Source organism: Terrapene carolina, unplaced genomic scaffold (assembly GCF_002925995.2).
Source record: "Terrapene carolina triunguis isolate 2854851 unplaced genomic scaffold, T_m_triunguis-2.0 Scaffold96, whole genome shotgun sequence".
Lineage (NCBI taxonomy): Eukaryota > Metazoa > Chordata > Testudines > Emydidae > Terrapene > Terrapene triunguis.
The window spans coordinates 77,891,252-77,911,949 of NW_020664447.1; the positions used below are offsets into that span (position 1 = coordinate 77,891,252).

Sequence of the window (20,698 nt, forward strand, 5' to 3'; positions counted from 1 at the left end):
TATGTAAGGCCCCCTGGTGGTTATATAAGATGAGGCCTTATGTAAGGAACATCTGAACCAATCGGTGTGGGGCTGTACATGTGATAAACACATGATTCTCCTTCTTGTCCAATCGGTAGATGTGTGATTATAGCCTAATTATGTTATGTAATGTTAAGAAAGACTATAAAAGAAAGCTTGTAATAAACAGAGTTTGAGTTCAGCTTGCAACCACATTGGTCGTGTGCTTTATCTGCTCCCCACACTGGAGTTTAAAGTGGTCTATATCCACATAACAGGTACAGCAAAGGCAACTGTAGTGAAAATTTCCTCACAAAGTGATCTTCATTTTTACTTTTAAGTTCCTCTAAGATGGTCTGGTTTAACTTCACTCTTGTTCAATAGAGTGCCTCACTGAAGCCCCATGTAGCAGGTATGTCATGAGGGTCCACTGTTAATTCAATGGATCACAACCACAACCAAAATGCTATAGTGGAAAGCCAAAAGGGAACTTTTCCTATTTTTCACCAATAGAAAAAATTTCTGACAGCATTATGTTCTACATGTGTTACACTTATTTTAAGATATCCCTGGTTTCTACCTTGTGCTACAGATTAAATATTAATTTTCTTTTTCTTTTTTAAACTAAGAACTCGCCTTTCTTTCCTCTCCAACTCCCATCCAAATGTCTGTACAAGGAATTAAACTTTGCTTTCCTTTGCAACACATACCAGCCTCTGAATATCACCAAGTCTGAACGCAGAAGATAATCCATTTTGTAATTTAGTTAAATTAATTTTAACAAAGATAAGTCCCCTGAACAATTTTGCAGTGCTTGAAAAATACATCCTTTGAGCATTCCATCAAGAAAAATATTAAATCTGCACAATGAAGTCAAAAGGTTTATGTGGAAATGTACACTTAAGTACACAATGATCTCCCAATCTCCAGTGAGGCTCTCAGTCCCACATCAGGCAGAGGCAACATCTAGGGATAGAGCCAGCTGCTCCTACTAAGTGCAACACAGTGACCAAAAAAAAGCAACAATATCTGCTGGCTGTAGAAATAAGATGTTCATCTGCATTCTCAGCCAGAAAAGGGGTTGGGAACCTCACCTTCCGAAGAGAAGGTTTCAAAGGACATTAATATTTTCTAGTGAAGGCAGCTCCCTTTCATTGTTTCTTGAAGTACAAAAAATTGTACAGATTCTCTCTTTATTCAGATGCAGCAACTAGAATCTTTTATTGCACTGCAGTTTCTATAATTTAACAAATGTTAATTTTTAGGGCTGTCAATCGCAATTAACTCATGTGATTAACTCCAAAAAATTAATCATGATTAATCAGTTTTAATCGCACTGTAAAACAATAATAGAATACCAACTGAAATTTATTATAAAATATTTGTGGATATTTTTCTACATTTCAAATATATGGATTTCAGTTACAACACAGAATACAAAGTGTACAGTGCTCACTTTATATTATTTTTTATTACAAATATTTGCACTGTAAAAAAGAAAATAAATAGTATTTTTCAATTCGCCTCATAAAAGTACTGTAGTGCAATCTCTTTATCGTGAAAGTGCAACTTACAAATGTAGATTTTTTTGCTACATAACTGCACTCAAAAACAAAACAATGTAAAACTTTAGAGTCTACAAGTCCACTCAGTCCTACTTCTTGTTCAGCCTCTTGCTAAGGCAAACAAGTTTGTTTATATTTACGGAAGATAATGCTGCCTGCTTCTTATTTACAATGTCACCTGAAAGTGAGAACTGGTGTTCATGTGGCACTTTTGTAGCCAGTTTTGGAAGGTATTTACGTGCCAGATATGCTAAACATTTGTATGCCCCTTCATGCTTTGGCCACCATTCCAGAGGACATGCGTCCATGCTGATGACGGGTTCTGCTCGATAACAATCCAAAGCAGTGCGGACTGACACACGTTCATTTTCGTCATCTGAGTCAGATGCCACCAGCCGAAGGTTGAGTCTCTTTTTTGGTGGTTTGGCTTCTGTAGTTTCTGCATCGTACTGTTGCTCTTTCAAGACTTCTGACAGCATGTTCCATATCTCGTCCCTCTCAGATTTTGAAAGGCACTTGAGATTCTTAAACCTGGGGTCGAGTGCTGCAGCTATCTTTAGAAAGCTCACATTGGTACCTTCTATGCATTTTGTCAAATCTGCAGTGAAAGTGTTCTTAAATACAACAAAATGTGCTGGGCCATCATCTGAGACTGCTATAACATGAAATATATGGCAGAATGCTGGTAAAACACAGCACATTTTTTTAAAGAAAGTCATTAGCATGGAAACATGTCCTCTGGAATGGTGGCCAAAGCATGAAGGGGCATACGAATGTTTAGCATATCTGGCACTAAATACCTTCCAAAACTGGCTACAAAAGTGCCACATGAACACCAGTTCTCACTTTCAGGTGACATTGTAAATAAGAAGCAGGCAGCATTATCTTCCGTAAATGTAAACAAACTTGTTTGTCTTAGCAAGTGGTTGAACAAGAAGTAGGACTGAATGAACTTGTAGACTCTAAAGTTTTACGTTGTTTTGTTTTTGAGTACAGTTATGTAGCAAAAAAAAAAATCTACATTTGTAAGTTGCACTTTCACGACAAAGATCGCACTACAGTACTTTTATGAGGCGAATTGAAAAATACTATTTATTTTGTTTATCTTTTATACAGTGCAAATATTTGTAATAAAAAATTATATAAAGTGAGCACTGTACACTTTGTATTCTGTGTTGTAACTGAAATCAATATATTTGAAAATGTAGAAAAACATCCACAAATATTTATAATAAATTTCAATTGGTATTCTATTATTAACAGTACAATTAATCATGATTAATTTTTTTAATCGTTTGACAACCATATTAATTTTCTATTTTAAATTTAACATGATTTTAAAAATTAATTACAACTACAAATTAAATAGTTGTCTTATAATGGGGCAGCCAATAGAAGAACAATAGCCTCCATCATTCTTGGGGAGAAAATGCTGTAATCTACAGCCACTGGCCCTTTGGTGTGAGGAAGAATTAAAGTAGCGTTCCAGCATTTCCACCTGCCATAGAGCACTCTTGAGGCCTTGCACTGATCTATGCAGAAACTGCTCTGTAGTGAACTACAAACATGCAGCCAGATGCAGCTGGGAAGAAAAAAATCAAACAGGAAATCCAATGAATATTCCTTCAAAAAGCCACAAAGTATATTTATAAAGAAAATATAACAAAGAATCTCATAGTGAATGACTAAACTATATGACTCCCTCTTGTGCTTATTATACAACATTTCAGTGCAGAAAAAAACCAAACCCAACATTAAACCACGAACATTTGGACTCTGTTCACCCTTCAGTGCACATACAATGCCCATAAATGTTAACAGAAGTTACACGCACACATATCCAGGAAAGAAGAAAACTCTATGTACAAAAGTTCTCTTTGGAACAAACTACCTCTTAAAAGAAAAGCTACTTAGATATTAGGCTACTGATTTCAAAATTTCCTGCTCTTTATAAGTAGCATTCCAGGGCCTAAATATACCTTTCAAGTCCATCTGCAAGAATTTTTCCCCCTTAACTATTTTTTAGTTATCAAATTACACACATTTAAAAAGGTGTCAGTTTGGTTTATAGGTCCTGGCTAACATGCTCAAGGGTTTATTTTTGTCTGCTCAGCCTCACACCTGTTTTTGCTTATCAAACCAGACTACAGTTTAGCTTGTAACAGCTGTTAAATGCAGAAGTCTGCCTGTTCTTCATGTGTATCCAAGACTAATCACTTTGGGAAGGGTTTAGAAATATGCTCTTATGAGAATACCCCATTTATGGAGAAGCTAGTGAAACAAAGCAGACAACCACCAGTCAAACATTTAAATCTGCATGCACATGAAAAGCAAATCTGTTTTAATGACTACCAACCTTATTTGTGAAGTAAACCAAGTATCTAAGTGACTGCTCCATTAACCCACTAAATTCCTAAGAGTCACTAAAGAGGCACATTGTGCAAGCTAAAACCAATCCAGAATGAAGGGGTTAAAATCTTTTTACTTCACTCAATAGTCTCATCCTTCCTTCTAATGTTTGCAGTCATCATCAAAACACCTTCTATTTTAAGATGCCACAAGTTCTGCCTTCTGTGGTGGTGTAGTTATCAAGAATGTGGAAGAAGTTGGAAGACTGGTTTGTATTGTTAGGGGCAAGTATCAAATTCAAAAAGATTAGCCTGAATGTCTAAATCCTGGTCACACTGGCCAGCTTTAATACAAATTTCTACACTAAAAACATGGGAAGTACTAAAGGAAATAAGTGGTGCATGAAATCAAATATTGTATTCCCCTTTGAAAAGCATGCAACTTACACTCAACATAGAGTAGCACCCTTTATGGTTAGGAAGCAAGAACACTTTTATTATTAATTCATTTCTGGCCCTACTCCCAGTTCCATTTCCACAGGCTTATAACTTCCAAAATCATTCACCATTTGGATCAATACTTTCAATGCTAGACTTCTTCCCAAAAAGTGATTTTTGTGCGTGTGTAAAATTATACCAACATTGCTATTGGTTTTTCTGATTTATGAAAAAGGATTTTTTGTTTTGGTTGTGGACAGAGATGGCAGTGTCAGGAGTCAGGTTGCAGGACTGCTTGGACAACAGAGCCCAGCACAGGTAGGGGTAAGGCCAGGATAGGATGGACTTTGTGGGGTGCAACCCCTGCTCCCCTGGAAAGCCCGAGTTTTCCACGACCCCATCTTCATCCCAGCTCTACTCACTACCCCCAAGGTCCCATTGCTTCCTCTTAGGGTTTCCCACCACCCTGCATTCCCTTACTTCTTTTTTTTAGAGCTGGTCTATCTCCAATCAAAACCATTGCATAATGGGAACTAGCACAAACCCCAATGCAAACGAAAATGACTATTAATATTTGATAGCGTACAGCCATTGTAGCCCAATGCATCAATGGCAAATGGAATGAGTAAAACCTGGGAATCAAAAATTCCTAAATTCCAAACCCAGATCTGGCAATGATTCACTGTGTGATCTTAGGTGAGTCACTTAGGCCGAGTCTCTGCTAGAAAGGATTTGCTGATACAGCTATAGCAGCAAAAAACAAAACAAAACCCCTCTTAGTGTAGATGCAGCTTATACAAACAAAGATGTGCTTTTGTTAGTATAGCTTATACCATTACCCCAAGTGAAAAAAGTTATACCAGCAAAAGCAAATTTTACTATACATTACTATATAAAAGCTTCTAGTGTAGATCTGGCCTAGGTCTCATTTTCTTCCTTTGTAAAACTGAACATCAAATCATGCTTGTTCTGTGCTTTGGAAACAACTTTGATGCCCAAGTACGTGTTTCTTTTCTAGAATCAGTAGATAAAGTTTATTTGAATATTTTTGCTATTACATATACTAGGGCTATCGATTAATCACAGTTAACTCATGCGATTAACTTAAAAAAATTAATCATGATTAAAAAAATTAATAGTGATTAATTCCAGTTTTAATCGCACTATTAAACAATAGAATACCAATTGAAATTTATTAAATATTTTGGATGATTTCTACATTTTCATATATATTGTATTCTGTGTTGTAATTGAAATCAGAGTGTATATTACTCTTGATTACAAATATTTGCACTGTAAAAGATAAACAAAAAAGAAATAGTATTTTTCAGTTCACCTCATACAAGTACTGTAGTGCAATCTCTGTGTTGTGAAAGTGCAACTTAAAAAAAAAATCTACATTTGTGTTACATAACTGCACTCAAAAACAAAACAATGTAAAACTTCAGAGCCTACAAGTCCACTCAGTTCTACTTCTTGTTCAACCAATTGCTAAGACAAACAAGTTTGTTTACATTTACAGGAGATACTGCTGCCCTCTTCTTATTTACAATGTCACCAGAAAGTGAGAACAGGCATTTGTGTGTCACTTTTGTAGCTGGCATTGAAAAGTATTTTGGTGCCAGATATGCTAAACATTCACATGCCCCTTCATGCTTCTGCCACTATTCCAGAGGAGATGCTTCCATGCTGAGGACACTCATTTAAAAAAAATAATGCGTTAAATAAATTTGTGACTGAACTCCTTGGGGGAGAATTGTATGTCCCCTACCCTGTTTTACCCGCATTCTTGCATATATTTCATGTTATAGCAGTCTCGGATGATGGCCCAGCACTTTGTTCATTTTAAGAACACTTTCACTGCAGATTTGACAAAATACAAAGAAGGGACCAATGTGAGATTTCTAAAGATAGCTACAGCACTTGACCCACGGTTTAAGAATCTGAAGTGCCTTCAAAAATCTGAGAGGGACGAGGTGTGGAGCATGCTTTCAAAAGTCTTAAAAGAGCAACACTCCGATGAGGAAACTACAGAACCCAAACCACCAACACAGAAAATCAACCTTCAGCTGGTGGCAAGTGACTCACATAATGAAAATGAACATCCATCGGTCCGCACTGCTTTGGATTGTTATAGAGCAGAACCCATCATCAGCATGAACCCATGTCCCCTGGAATGGTAGTTGAAGCATGAAGGGACATATGAATCTTTACTGTATCTGGCACGTAAATATCTTGCGATGCCAGCTACAACAGTGCCATGAGAACGCCTGTTCTCATTTTCAGGTGACATTGTAAACAAGAAGTGGACAGCAGTATCTCCTGCAAATGTAAACAAACTAGTTTGTCTGAGCAATTGGCTGAACAAGAAGTAGGACTGAGTGGACTTGCAGGCTCTAAAGCTTTACATTGTTTTATTTTTGAATGCAGTTTTTTTGTACATAATTCTACATTTGTAAGTTCAACTTTCATGATAAAGAGATTGCACTACAGTACTTGTATTAAGTGAACTGAAAAATACGCTTTCTTTTTTTTTTTTTTTTTTTTGTAATTTTTTTTATTAAAAAATATTTTAATTTTTTTATTTTTTTTTTTGTCGTAATTGAAATCAATATATTTGAAAATTTAGAAAACATCCAAAATATTTAAATAAATGGTATTCTATTATTAATCGCGATTAATCACATGATTAATCGCGATTAATTTTTTTAATCACTTGACAGTCCTAACATATACTAAAGACTAAAATTAACCTAGAGCTCTTTTCAAAGAACAAAATCCATAATATGCGTCTGACGAAATGTGTATTCACCCACGAAAGCTTATGCTCCAGTACATCTGTTAGTCTTAAAGGTGCCACAGGACTCTCTGTTGCTTTTTACTGATCCAGACTAACACGGCTACCCCTCTGATACTAGTATATTCTCTTGGAACCCTAGGTGCCAAACAAGTTGAAAATCTCACTAGTGCATTATTGCTGAATGCCAGTTAATAAATACACTGGGCCAGATCCACTATTGCGATATGGCTGCCATGTATTACCCCAGTGATGCAAAACGGCTGTAAATCCAGCTTAACTTGTCAGTTACAATGGGTTTATGGCTGCCTGGGTGTTGTTGGAGTGGCACAAAGCAACTGGAACATACCAGTTAATCTGGCCCCATATATTTATATATCACTTTTCTTTCCAAAGGAAACCAAAGTGCTACAAACTAATATATAAATTATATATGCATAAAGGGATCACTTCACCTACCACTGAAATGCAGTCTACCTTATGGTGAAATGGCAGCTGTTTAATGATTCAGCTGCATTATACAAAAGTTTAAAGCAGGAAGAAAAGCATGCCACTGAGGAGTTTCAGGTGAAGGGAATCTAGCCAGGACATTTGTGTATTTGCAAAAAGGGCCATGGGGATCTTTGATGATCACAAGTGCCCAGGACCTTAGTTTTAACAACTAAATAAAAAAAACAAAACAAAAAACAAAAAACCACCACTCCCATTAGTAAACACCCTGTTGGAGGAGTATTGAATTAATGTTAACTCAGAGGGAAGGGTGCCATCTACTGAATCATCTAAACAACTTCCACGGAGTCCTTCCATCTAAAATATTAACATATCCCAAACCAATCAGAAACCGGCTGATCGGCTGATCACTACCACAAGGTATTACAGTTGGAATTATTAGGTAAATTCACACTTCTGAATCAAAGTAGTACCGCGTCAATCTTTATACAAATACAAATATATTACTAAGCAGAATAGTGAAGTCTGTGTGATCATGCACAGGCGATTCCCCGATTAATGCTGTTCTAAAACCAGTTATTGATTTAGTGTAGATAATCTGCCTGGAAAGCCACACCAGTTTCTTCTCCCAAAGAAGAATTTTTCTGGCATTTTTCTATCCTAGCACAATTTACAACATGGTTTGCAAATGCATAACACAAACCAGTTTATTAATTACAAAACTATTTTCAGGGCAATTTTTAAATACTGAAGAAATATAAAAGATCTTAAAATTCAATACATACTGAATCAAAACAACAGCCAAGTCTAAACTGAGATTGTTTGCTGCTTGTCTGGTTTTTGATCAGACACATGGCTGCTGTGCGCACACATCACTAAGTTAGAAGTCAGGGATTTTTATTTTTAGCAACACAAGCTTGTTGCAAGATGAAGTTCCACATAAAAGATCTCAGCTAGATTTCCTTGGGGGGGGGGGGGGGAGAAGAGAGAGGAAGAGATAAAAAGTGAACTGAGTTAGACATTCTGTAATGGTCACACTTGAACAGATTTAATATTCCAGTTTGGGTGCCATGCAATCATAATGATCATCAATGAGAAGCAAGGTTCCAGGTACCTGGGAACATAATGTGGTACAGCAAGGACTACCAGAACTAGAGAGCCAATTCTGGACATTCACATTAATCTAAAGTTCAAATGACTTGAACTAGTTTCCACATCCTCTCCCCTTTACACAAGTTGACTTAGATCACAAGAAACAAAGCTAATCATATCAATCAGTTAACGTTTATCAAACAGCTACCAAAGAGATAACTCCCTGAAATATTATTAAAAAATTCAGATGTTCTTTTCCTTGCCAAAACATTTAAGCAATCACTTGCAACTTAGACACACACTCCCCACTGTTCTATTTATACTTTACATTATAACATTGTATTCTACATAGAATCTTATACAACATCATACTTATCACAGTAGTATCAGTTTATGCATATTGGCCAGTCACTGCAAAGAAATTCTGCAACATATTATGTGCAGACAAGTCCATTATGTTTAGTCCCTTTTCTCAGCAAACCATGCTTTAGCTCTGGCCTTAGGTTTATTTTAATAACTAAGGCCCTGATCATGGCAAACACTTATGCACATGCCTAGCTTTACTACTATGAGTAAACCCAAAAGTAAATCCAATTAAATCAACGTGACTAAGTAATGGTAGTAAAATTAAGCACACACAGGTATTTGCAGGATCAGGGAATTAGGCTAGGCTTGCACTTAATGCGGCATGTACAGTACAGACAGCACATGCCAGCTATCACACGTAAAATAGCAGTGTAGACCATGAGATGTGGCTTAGGCGAGTAGAGTGCCCTACATGCCTGAACCCCCAGAGTATGCACCCTACACAGCTCTCTATATGCCCAAACAGTGCCTCCCATGTCTACACTGCTATTTTTAGGAGTGTAGTGTCCTGCTTTCTCCACCACAGTAAAGGCTCCAGCAGAGGGGAAGGCAGCAGGGAAAGGCTTTGGCAACTCCCTGACATGAGCTTTTCCTCCCTGCCTCTCCACTGCCAGAGCCTTTCACTGCAGTGTATAGATACATGCATAGTGCCTGTACTCTACATGCCACCAAGCACTAATCATATTCATACTGTGCTAGTAATTCATTTTAAAATCATTAGAACTACTTGAGCAAGATAAGATACTACTTAGCATGACTAAAGTGGCATTATATGCTCCCTTCCATAACACCTCCCCAGACAGAAGTGTATAGCTGGCAGTGCAGCTGTGGATTGCCAGCTATGAGTAGCGCAGGGGGAGGTTTGGCAGTGCACAGAGTTGACTTCACTACCCTTCTATGAATTTTGTCCCAAAACAAGGAAGGAGGAAAGAGCCCACCATTCTCCGCTAGAACACTGCTCCCATGATGCTACTCAGCTCCAAAGGAGTATCGTTTCCTTTGATGACCATCCATTATCTGTCAAAGAACTGCATTTTCAAAAATTATCTCTAAGTGCATTAAGCACTAACAGCAGTTGGCAAGTTGACATTCTGATGGGAGTAAACCTATCTAACCTCTTTGAACAAGAAAACCATGAGCAGAATTTTTTAACTTTTGTTAACTGAAAGAAAGTAGTTAATAGAAACTGTTTGAAAGACCAGACTATTCCTTAGTTTTATCAATGTCTTTCAACCTCTCCTACTTCCAAACAGATGCTCTTTGTCTACAATCTCCTGTTGGAAACCCAGGAGTGTCACGTGCTCCTTATATGCGAATAATGCCATAAGCAGCTTTGATGACTGGATATCAAGTGCTTCCTTGGCAATGACACTCCCAATATTGATTATGCCTATATGCCAAAGTAATATTTCGCTACTTTGTGACAAAGTCATTTAAAGGATTACATCAAAAATTTGATGAGAAATGTATACAAAAACTTTTGTATCATATCTCCACATTTCCATTTTGCTACTGGATGGACACAGTTGTATTTAAAAAAAAAATCAAAAAACTATATTACACTAAAGAAAACCTATTACAGAGCAGTGCATATATGACATAAATGAAAGACACTTATAGAATTAAGTTTCTCCTACTTTAATTAAAATGATTGTTTCACTTTGTTTCCTGTAAATTCTGTTACATTTTAACAAACCTATTAAAATATGACATCTCAGCAATAGACAAACATAAGTGAGAAGTTATATGTAATGACTCATATTTTCAGTTTTTCTAACAGCAATAATTTTTTTTAATCATTTAATGTCATTGTTTTACCCCTTTTCTCTCAAAAGCCCATAAGTGCAATATATTCCATACATTAAATTTAAGCTGCTTACCTGAATGACTTTGTAGAAATAGGCATACTGTCTAGCTGTATTTTTATATTGGCTGAAGACATCATGTATGGCCTGAGTTGACTGAAGATACTGCACTTCATCTTCTTCAAAATATAGAGGGGTATCATATTCACTGGGGAGAGTTTGGATGTATGGCAGCCAGAAAGAGTTAGGATTGGCTCGTTCACAAAGAAGATGGAATGCCAATGTGATATTGCCCATTGCCTGGAGAATTCGGTCTTGAGAATACAAGGACCCTGAATTAACCATGAAGATTAGTAAATGGCTGAACGAATTGCCTTGAAAATAGTTATACTAAATTTATTTTAAATTAATATAATTAAAAACTGCGCATGCGTATTGTACCAAATAGAAGTGTCTGGGGTCACCAGTGTACAGAAGTGCCTGAGATAGGAGATGGTTATCTTGAGTGCCTGTCATACAGCTATGTGGTATCTTTATGACATTAGGATACATTTTTGTATGGTTAAAAAAAGATTAATCCAAATTAAGATATCAAAACATAAGCAGCTGACTATCTACATTTATAGCACATTTCATCTCCACACGCATTAGAAACTACCGAAACACATCAGGAATTCCATCACCACTGAAATGCATCCACCCTCTGAGGTGAGAATGGCAGCCAGGCAGATACCTGGTGCATGGGGCAGGGAGGGAGATGGGAAAAGAGGAGAAGGCGGCAGAGGGAGGAATGGAAGAGGGAAATTAAATTCTGGTCATTGATACTTCAAGATTCTAGATACTGAAAACCTGATGTTTAGACCGCTATTCCATTCCCAAGTCAATTTGTAATGCTGTATCAAAGAAACTCTTCCCATTGCACATATTTATAAGGAACCTCAAAAATTGCTCTTACCTAACACTGAATTTTTAGCTGATTCAACTGTCATCAGCAACTTTCTAGGAACCCAAAGAAACAACTCTTCTGCCTAGAGGGGGGGAAACAAAAACAAAACAAAAAACCCAAGAAAGTTCAGAAATGTAGTTACTGTTTCACATGAAATATAACAAAAGGCCTGTTACTCTAAAATATCTCAAATATACATGTAAGAAAATTAAGAAACTTAAAGGTTTTCCTGTCTTTTTTAAATCCTAAAGTTATTTTGCACCAAGACTCCTCACCCATCCACTACCAAGTAAACTTAAATGCTATGAGAACTTCTTACATTATGATATTACATTACATTGTGACTTAAAGCACATAGGTCGAGCCACTACTTGATTTAAAACATCATGTATAAATATTACCTTAACAATATAATGTTAAAATGAATTTATCTAGGTTACAAAGTCAAGCACTCAATACTTAGGAAGTACCCAAAATTAAGATGACTGCACCACCTTAATTCTTCCCCCTCATGTGTATGTGTTATGATGCCATCTCTAATTACATAGTATGTGATCACAGGACCCTTGACTCTTTTAGTGCATGGGATGGAGGAAGCTGTTCAATATTTTATCCTCATCATTCAATTAGTTACCCTTGCTTTATTAACTACACACCATCTAAATCCGGTAATGAATATGGAAATATTCATTTCCTTGGTGTCCTTGCTATGGCATTTTTCAGCATAGTATCTGAGTGTCTCACGCACATTAACAATGGTCTCCACTGCAAGATAATAGAGCATTATTATCTGAATTTTACAGTTGGGAAACATACAGGAGAGATACCCTTTACCCCAATGGGCTTGCAAACTAAGAATGAGAAAAATACAATTTTGATATATACTGTACAAGGTGACCAAAAGATGGATTTAAAACAAATCAGTGTTTATTTAAATTCACCTTCAAATAAATATTAATATTTGGTTTGGCAAACTGATGCAATTAAAAATGTGTATTTTAGGAAGGAATTTGAAAAAATAAGTGAAAACCTGGTACCCTGGGGGTAGGCAGGGAGTAGCAGAAGGGAGTATGTAGAATGAGGCATAAAGACACAAGGAATGGTTAGCTAAATGGTTTGGGCAGAATAAATAACCCAACTAAGGATTCATAATTAACGCTTTTACACAACCCATCAAACAACTGCCCAATATTAAAGAACAATACTAAATGTCTATTGTAAATTTTCTCTTATATATATAGTTTACAATATATTTATAACAGTAGTTCCAGTAAAGTGAACTCTACATTGGAGAGAGAGAAAAGAATGGTTTCAATGTCCTGCTGTCACATTTTCAATACATTTACAGACATGATTTTCTAATACGATCAAATGTTCATACGTTCACCTTTATCTCTCTTGTTGCTTTCAAACCAAAGCCCTCTTCTTCAAAATTTGCTAATTCAAAACCCTCTGTGGATGCTCCATTTTCAGTGGCCCATTTCATTAGTTCAGGAAAATAGTCTTCTCTTTTTCCATCAAAGATAACAGACAAACCTATATGCACAATTTATAAAAACACAGAAATGAGAGGATCTAACAGGCCACAGAGGGTCAATATAAACCACATGTAAATGAAAAACTCCTAACTATCCCACAGCTATCCTTTGAAGAGGTTGGATCAGAACTGGTCTTTGTTAAAAGTAACTCAGTAATGTTCTACAGTCATATCCAATTTTAGTCAACCTAAACATTGCCACATTTGCTTACCAGGCACCTTCGAAATGGCAAATCAAACTAGTCTGTGAAAGAATATGTATGAAAATTCTCTTTTCCTTTTTTCATTTAAATGAGCTGAGAGTAAAGTCATTCCAATGCTAAGTGTTGATGATAACTGCATTGATCAGGACACACAAGTGAATGCGGACAGACCAAGGGATGGATTTAAGTGGAAGGTTCCAACTTTACAGTGGGTAGGGATGCAGTATGTCTGCTCAGTCACCTCCCCGTCATTTCTTAATACCAGGCATTTAATTGGGTCCAGTGCAGAGTTACAGGGCTCCGCAACATATAACCAGCAACTTGGGCTAGATCCTCCTCAGGCTAGCCTTAGGATTCAGCTCTCTTCTGAATCCTCTCACCCTCCCCCGGGTGGGTAAGAGGGTACCAAAGGGGATCCTCGGTTTGTGAAGACTTCAGGTCTCACCTTCTGCTACAGGGTACACCAGCAAAACCCTAGGTCTCATTTACCTCTGGGAACTGGCCATTTTAGCCTTCATAGGCACTAGACATTGGCTATTGGGGAGCCAGCAATTAGCTTGGTCACACCTCTTGCCTCCACCTGGTATCTATTTCCTGCCTAATCCAATCCCAAGATGATCACAATGAAAATGTTCTAAAAAACAGGGTTATTTTAGTTCAATATCTCTGATCAACTGATCTACATAACACTAGTGTAGAATGTATACATTTCAGATATGTGCTAACTTGCACATTTATTCTTATGATCATTTACTCTTGAAAACAAGTTCAAAATGCTCACGTAAACAATTTCCAGCCTTTTTTTGCTATTTTTCTGTACTTTTTACAGAGACAGAAAATCCTCTGTAAAATAACTATGAAGCGCCTTCAAACAAACAATATTTTGGATGCACATAATACTTATTTATCCATAATATTACATGCACATAATAAATTTGTGCAATAGTATTATGGTTAAAAGGTTCTGTATTTTTCAATGAAAAAGTACACAATGTAAAATATTCAAACTCTGATTCCCCCATTCTCAACCCATTCTCAACCCACCCAAGCATCCGTTTCGCTACTAGACCACACAAGTTTAAATGAGCAGAAGTCAAGAAACTCAGTGAATAGCTTTAACTCTGCTATTGTATATATACATTGTGGTAAGATATAAGGCAGGGTATCTATTACATAATACTAGACAATGGGACCTAACACCAGAAAACAACAGCAGTCAGAGAGGGAAGAAATATAATTCAAGTTCATCCCGATCCAAATACATGATGAAGTCACTCAAACAGTATCAGTTTAATCTTTGATATGCCTGTTGTCAGGAGGTGATGTTTAAAAGCCTAAGCTACTTTTAACAATGTGAGGTTTTTATGCATTAGTCAGTATCTATTCTTGTAGTTCTTGTAAAATGAATGACAAGTAAAATACCTACTGAATGCTAAGAGGTACAGCGATGACCACCATAAAAAGAACGGATTATTTATACTAAACTTGAATAAAACATTTTAATAGTATATTCCCAGATAAAAACTAAATTAATATAGAATTAAAGTTGAGTACAGATCAGTGATTTAGGGTAAAACATATAAGAAGAATGTTTCAATTATCTGAAAACAATCACCAGGAAATTCAGAGTAAAGTTTAACCTTCAAACACATCCAAACTTGTTAAGGTATGGAAATGCACAGTTAATGCACTCAAGCAATTTAAACTCTACCCAGTAGTAATGTCATGAAATATCCTTACAGTTATGATTAGTGCATAATATGGTTTGTAGTCCCAAATTAAATTAAAACAGATTTTTAAGGACTTTTTTTCATTTGATTTTTTTTATTATAAACACACAACAGAAAATAGGTTGATGATCAAGTGAATATTGCTGTTTATAAAGTTAAAATTCAATTTATGAAAAATCACTGTTAAATGCAGTCTGTCATGTCTGGTAACACATTTCAAATTAGAATATGGTATAACACATTCAGTATGATCAACTCAAAATTTTAACTCTTGCAGAGCTACCATGGTCTAGTTGTCAGACAATGGGGTTGGGAATCATGAGTTCTGGTTGAGCTCTATTCCCAAACTGACCACTGCCTTACTGAGGCCTGGTCTACACTAACCCCCCAATTCGAACTAAGGTACGCAACTTCAGCTACGTGAACAACGTAGCTGAAGTCGACGTACCTTAGTTCGAACTTACCGCGGTCCAGACGCGGCAGGCAGGCTCCCCCGTCGACTCCGCGTACTGCTCTCGCCGAGCAGGATTACCGGAGTCGACGGCGAGCACTTCTGGGTTCGATTTATCGCGTCCAAACAAGACGCGATAAATCGAACCCGGAAGTTCGATTGCCAGCTGCCGAACTACCGCGTAAGTGTAGCCAAGCCCTGAGACATTAGGCAAACCACAACCTTCTGATGCCAAAGCTTCCCTGTTTATAAATAGGGATAATTCCTTTGTAACTTGCTATTGCATTCTTAGATGGAAGTATTTTTATTTATTAATTTATTAATCACAAATACGCTCATCTCAAATTTTGTTTGTCCCTTTTGTAGACATTTTATTAACTAAGAATTAACTTCATAATAAGGCTATTTTTAGACAGCGTTCATACATAAATCTCAGATATTAAGTTTAAAAAGATGCATCTGCAAGTGAAAAAAAGCTATTTACGGGTCAGTGCATAAAACTATATCCCATGGCTCGGGTCAGACGATGATTATACCACAACAGAAAATTAATTCTAGACCATATATTAAATGGGAAAAGCCAAAACTTGCTGAGACAAATTAATAGCCCACCCAAATCTTGTCTACCCTACAATTCAAACCTTCTCTCAGGGTGAGCTAAAACCATAGGTTTAGCTATGTGATTATGTCAGATGAGAACAGCTACTACAATATCCCACACAATAGTTTTGTGTCATTTTGAAATAGAATTCCAGGCACAAACTGACATTATTTCTGTTGTCATACAAAGACACTTATTCTGCCATTAGCATGTTGTCCAGGGAATTATTTCTTTCTTTTTTTTTTTTTTAATTCCTTCCTTCCTAGCAATGTCTGAACTTCTGTCTTAATCCAAAGAGACACTTAAGTTAAACAAAACACTGTACCAGCACTTAATAAGTGCCTAAGCAAGAAGCAAAAAGACTTACTTACAGAAGTCATTTTGACTTCAACTTCCTGTCTTTATGAAGTTTGTCAATATGTTACTTTTCACTAGCAATATCTCCTGTATTTGAATGATTTTCCATGCACTTGTATAGTAGTTTGTATAGATCTCACTGATATGCTACTCCATGATACACAAGTTGCTCTAAATTTTGCTGTTTTTCTATTACCTTTTTGTTTTTTGCGGATTTTCTCAACAAGAGCTCGAATCTGTACATATTCTTCCCATTCCCTTCCAGGACCAGGGGTTGGGCTGCTGCATTCTGGAAGCCAAAAATATCAAAATAAGAATATTTTAATACAATTTAGTCCTTTTATCATCTTGAGAAAGGCCTTGCTTTTATGCTAACTTTAATTGGACCTTACTACCAAATGTCCTTCACTAGATACAATATTGGACAAAACATGTATTGTGTAAACACTATAAGTTTCCTATTCTTTGAAATGCATGTAGTAGAGCTTTCCATTTCTCATATTACTTGCCTCAAAATATGTCACTTTGATCCATTTGTCTATTTTCTAGGAAATAAAAAAGATCCAATAGCTAAAAAAATTACAAAGAAGAATAAAAACTAAAGGGACAGAACCATCACCAGAAGGTTTCTTCAAAATGGAGAAGATCCTTGTAACAAAAATAGATAACAGCAACAATACTTGGGTCAGGTGAAAGATAAACTTACTATTACTATATCCTAATTCCGTTAATAAAATGCTGTGAAATACTATGTGGGTTGGGGCAGGGAGAGAGATTTAACAATAATTTTCTTGCTTTGGACTATATCAACAACCATCCCAGCAACACTATGTAAAGTCATTGTGTCATTTACCCAATTCTGGATGCGACTGAAATGCACACTTAAGTTTAAACAAGCAAAAACTACCTTTCTCAACCTGATTAGAACACTAGACTTTCAGGATTGAAGTATCAAAGCATAGCCCAAAAAAAAAGTAGGCATTAGGGCCTTGTCTCTGCTTGGAAAAATCAGGATACACAATTCATCTGTGATAGTAATGAATGTGTAGAGTAGAAAGTGCAAAAGCAAGCTATAGTGTAGGACTCAAATGGTATTACCACTTCATTGTCTTATCACTCTGAACAATGGTGGCTACAAATCCTAATTTTCTTGGTATAGCATTTGAGTGCATCTAACAATAGGAAAATCAGGACCTGTTTTTCAACAATGGCACAGCTGCAGTGTCACTACCAATGAGAGCTACTGTGGACAGGGATCAGATGCTGTACCGCCATGTCATGAAAACCAGCTGTCTTTCATAACAATGATAAACACACTGAGCTCTTTCTACACTAGCCTATATACCATCAGTAGCAAAAGTGAAACTGACTTTCTTAGTTACTCCTGGGGGCATTCTGCGCCAAAAAATTAAAAATCCTGTGCATAATATCATAAGATTCTGCAAAATTCTGCAAATTTTATTTATCAAAACAACTATATAATCACACCAGTTTCAATTATTTTGGTAATTATTTCAAAATACCTGTCAGCAAGTATGTCTGTAACAATACAGAGACACAAATTCCCCCAGGAGTAGAGAGTTAAAGAAACCCTTATGACAACCCAGTTGTTTCGCTGCTCCCTTGCCCTCCACCCCCAGAGCCCAGCCACAGGCCCCCACCCCCCCTTACCCAGATACCAGAACCCCCTCCCCCCAGAGTCCACTCACTCCCCTCTCCCCCAGAGCCCAACCGTGGCCCACAAAAATGATCCAAAGGGAGAAACAGACTGATGCTGAGTCCCAGGCTTGCACAGAGTTTCCTGCACGCCGACCTCTCCTTCCCTCAGGACATGCCGGGAACTACAGCTGCCAGGAACCCTCTAACTCCCTCCCCATCGCCCCCGGCAGTGTCTTCTATGGGCAAGCTGGGCTCTGCTGGGTCCATCGGCTCCTAGTGGCGGCTAGCAGCACTGCATCCCATTTCTGTGGGGGAAAGGAAATTCTGCGCGCATGTTAATTTCTGCAAAATTCTACATTGTGCAGTGGTGCAGAATTCCCCCAGGAGTACTTAGCGTAAACAAAGCCTATCCAATGGAAGTCATTGGGTGAGCTCAAAATCCTTCAATGGGAGTGTAGGGCAATTTGTAGCTCCAAGCACCACAACTGAATGATGGAGAAGGTTCATAAATAAAGGATACAATTAAAGTTCTCTTTAAAAGGCTGAACATACCAATGAAGAATGCAATTATTTCAAGTTGCATTGTTTCTCCAACAGGTAACCATACTGCTCTGATACCACAAGTTATACTTTAATTCAAAATATTTTCCATTTGTTAATCAGAACGGTATAATCCTCTATGTTTACAATTCAGTAAGATATTTTAAACAAAGATGCTTTGCCAAGTAAGCTTAAGAAGGGTTTTTGGTCTGATCTATTTTAAATGTGCAGGCACATTAGTAAAACTTCAAACTGCACAAAATATTATATATCTGATATACACAAAGTCAAACTAAAATTTTGGTATAGCTGTAGATAAGAGATTGGAATCTCAAGGTGACACTTCCAGGAAACTTAACTAATGCAATACAGTATTAAAAGGGGAAACAGGTCTTTTTTAACTCATCCTACCCCCTCTCCTGCTTTCTACAAAGATGTATAGAAAATTAAACTTACTCTGTAATAATTCACTAATTAGATTCAACATTTCTTTTGGAGAAACTGTTGCTGTAGCTCCTGTACCTGACTTCTGAGTTTTCACTCTGCTCTTCTTCCCCATCTTCCAACTAGAAAGGATAAACAGACAAACTGTAATTCATTACAAGAAGCAAAATATAGTAACGAAAATGTGGAGTAGACAGAGTCCTCTCCTGTTAGATGCTTTAAAGAAAAAAAAAAAAGCAAGCATTTATAGTTATTTCATTAAAGTTTTTGCATATAACTACAGTAGAAGTATACCTTATATAGGGATAGAAAAATACTTTTTAATATGACAAACTGATATGGTGTATCTACATTGTCCTTAAGAAAAAAGCATCCATGATGTGTATTTAGCAAATATAAGGATAAAACAACAGTCATATTATGGACACCAACTATCATATGACAACTTACATTTTACTCTGAATTAAGTTGATACTTGTTTGATTGGCCCAACCAAGTAAAGAGTAATTCAAAATGAACAGCAAGTTAAAAGTTCTACTTCAAGATAAAACTAAGATTAATATTTATGTATGTAACCCCTTTGGAGGAGGTACTCCTGAAATACCACACTGAGCCTCTAGGGGACTCATCCCAAACTACAGTAGTAATGATGACAGTGGTTCAGGACTCTGTTTCCCAGGGTCCAGGGCAGAGGTAGAACTGGCTAGGAACACTACTGGGACCAATCATGAGCCAGGACTCAGAAAAAAGGGGCTGAGTTTACTTTCAGTTGGCTGTGTTTGGAATGTAGCAGGAACAAGAGCTACAGAACCAGGGACAACCCTTCTCCCTCCACATTCCTTCCCAAGGGAAGACGGAGTCCTTTTGGGACAGTGAACAGTGTCATCCCAGAAAAGACTAGAAACCCAGGAGGTTAAGGAGAGACTCAAGGTCAGGCTACCAAGAGCCAGCCTAATTGCACATTGGAATCCAGACCAAAAAGCCAAAAGGACGATCTTACCATCTTTGGTGTGGAAACTTTGTTAAAACACCCTTGTTTATTTTGATATTAAGTCTACCACCGATTTCAGTGCTGCACCAGCTATCGAAGACTGAGCCTAAACTCATCATATGCCTAGGCTGGTGCTGGGAGGGAGCAGGATGGTATGTATTGGCTGTAAATGTTGGGAGGGGTAGAGTTTATGTATTGTTTATTTTGTCTTTTATTATTCTAATCCCTTTATCCATTGTATCCTACCCTGAATTTCCCCAAACCTAATAAAGCCCCGGTTACTCTTTTATTACTCTGGAAGTTGTAATAGCTATTTTATTGTGCTCTGACACGCCTCTATATGAGATTGGGTGTTGAACACAGAGGGATTGTCCCTGG

General features: G+C 37.1%; 1 protein-coding gene across 1 annotated transcript in view; it reads right to left on the minus strand.

The window, feature by feature from the left end:
* SETD3 (SET domain containing 3, actin histidine methyltransferase) overlaps positions 1-20,698 on the minus strand; it is a 68,660-nt gene that overhangs the window by 28,918 nt on the left and 19,044 nt on the right. Inside the window, exons 2-6 of the mRNA XM_026651305.1 lie at positions 19,342-19,451; positions 16,883-16,975; positions 13,195-13,343; positions 11,817-11,889; positions 10,937-11,193 (exon numbers count right to left, since the gene is read on the minus strand). Of these exons, the coding sequence (XP_026507090.1) occupies positions 10,937-11,193; positions 11,817-11,889; positions 13,195-13,343; positions 16,883-16,975; positions 19,342-19,444 (675 nt within the window). The 5' untranslated portion in view covers positions 19,445-19,451. The remainder of the gene's footprint in view (positions 1-10,936; positions 11,194-11,816; positions 11,890-13,194; positions 13,344-16,882; positions 16,976-19,341; positions 19,452-20,698) is intronic.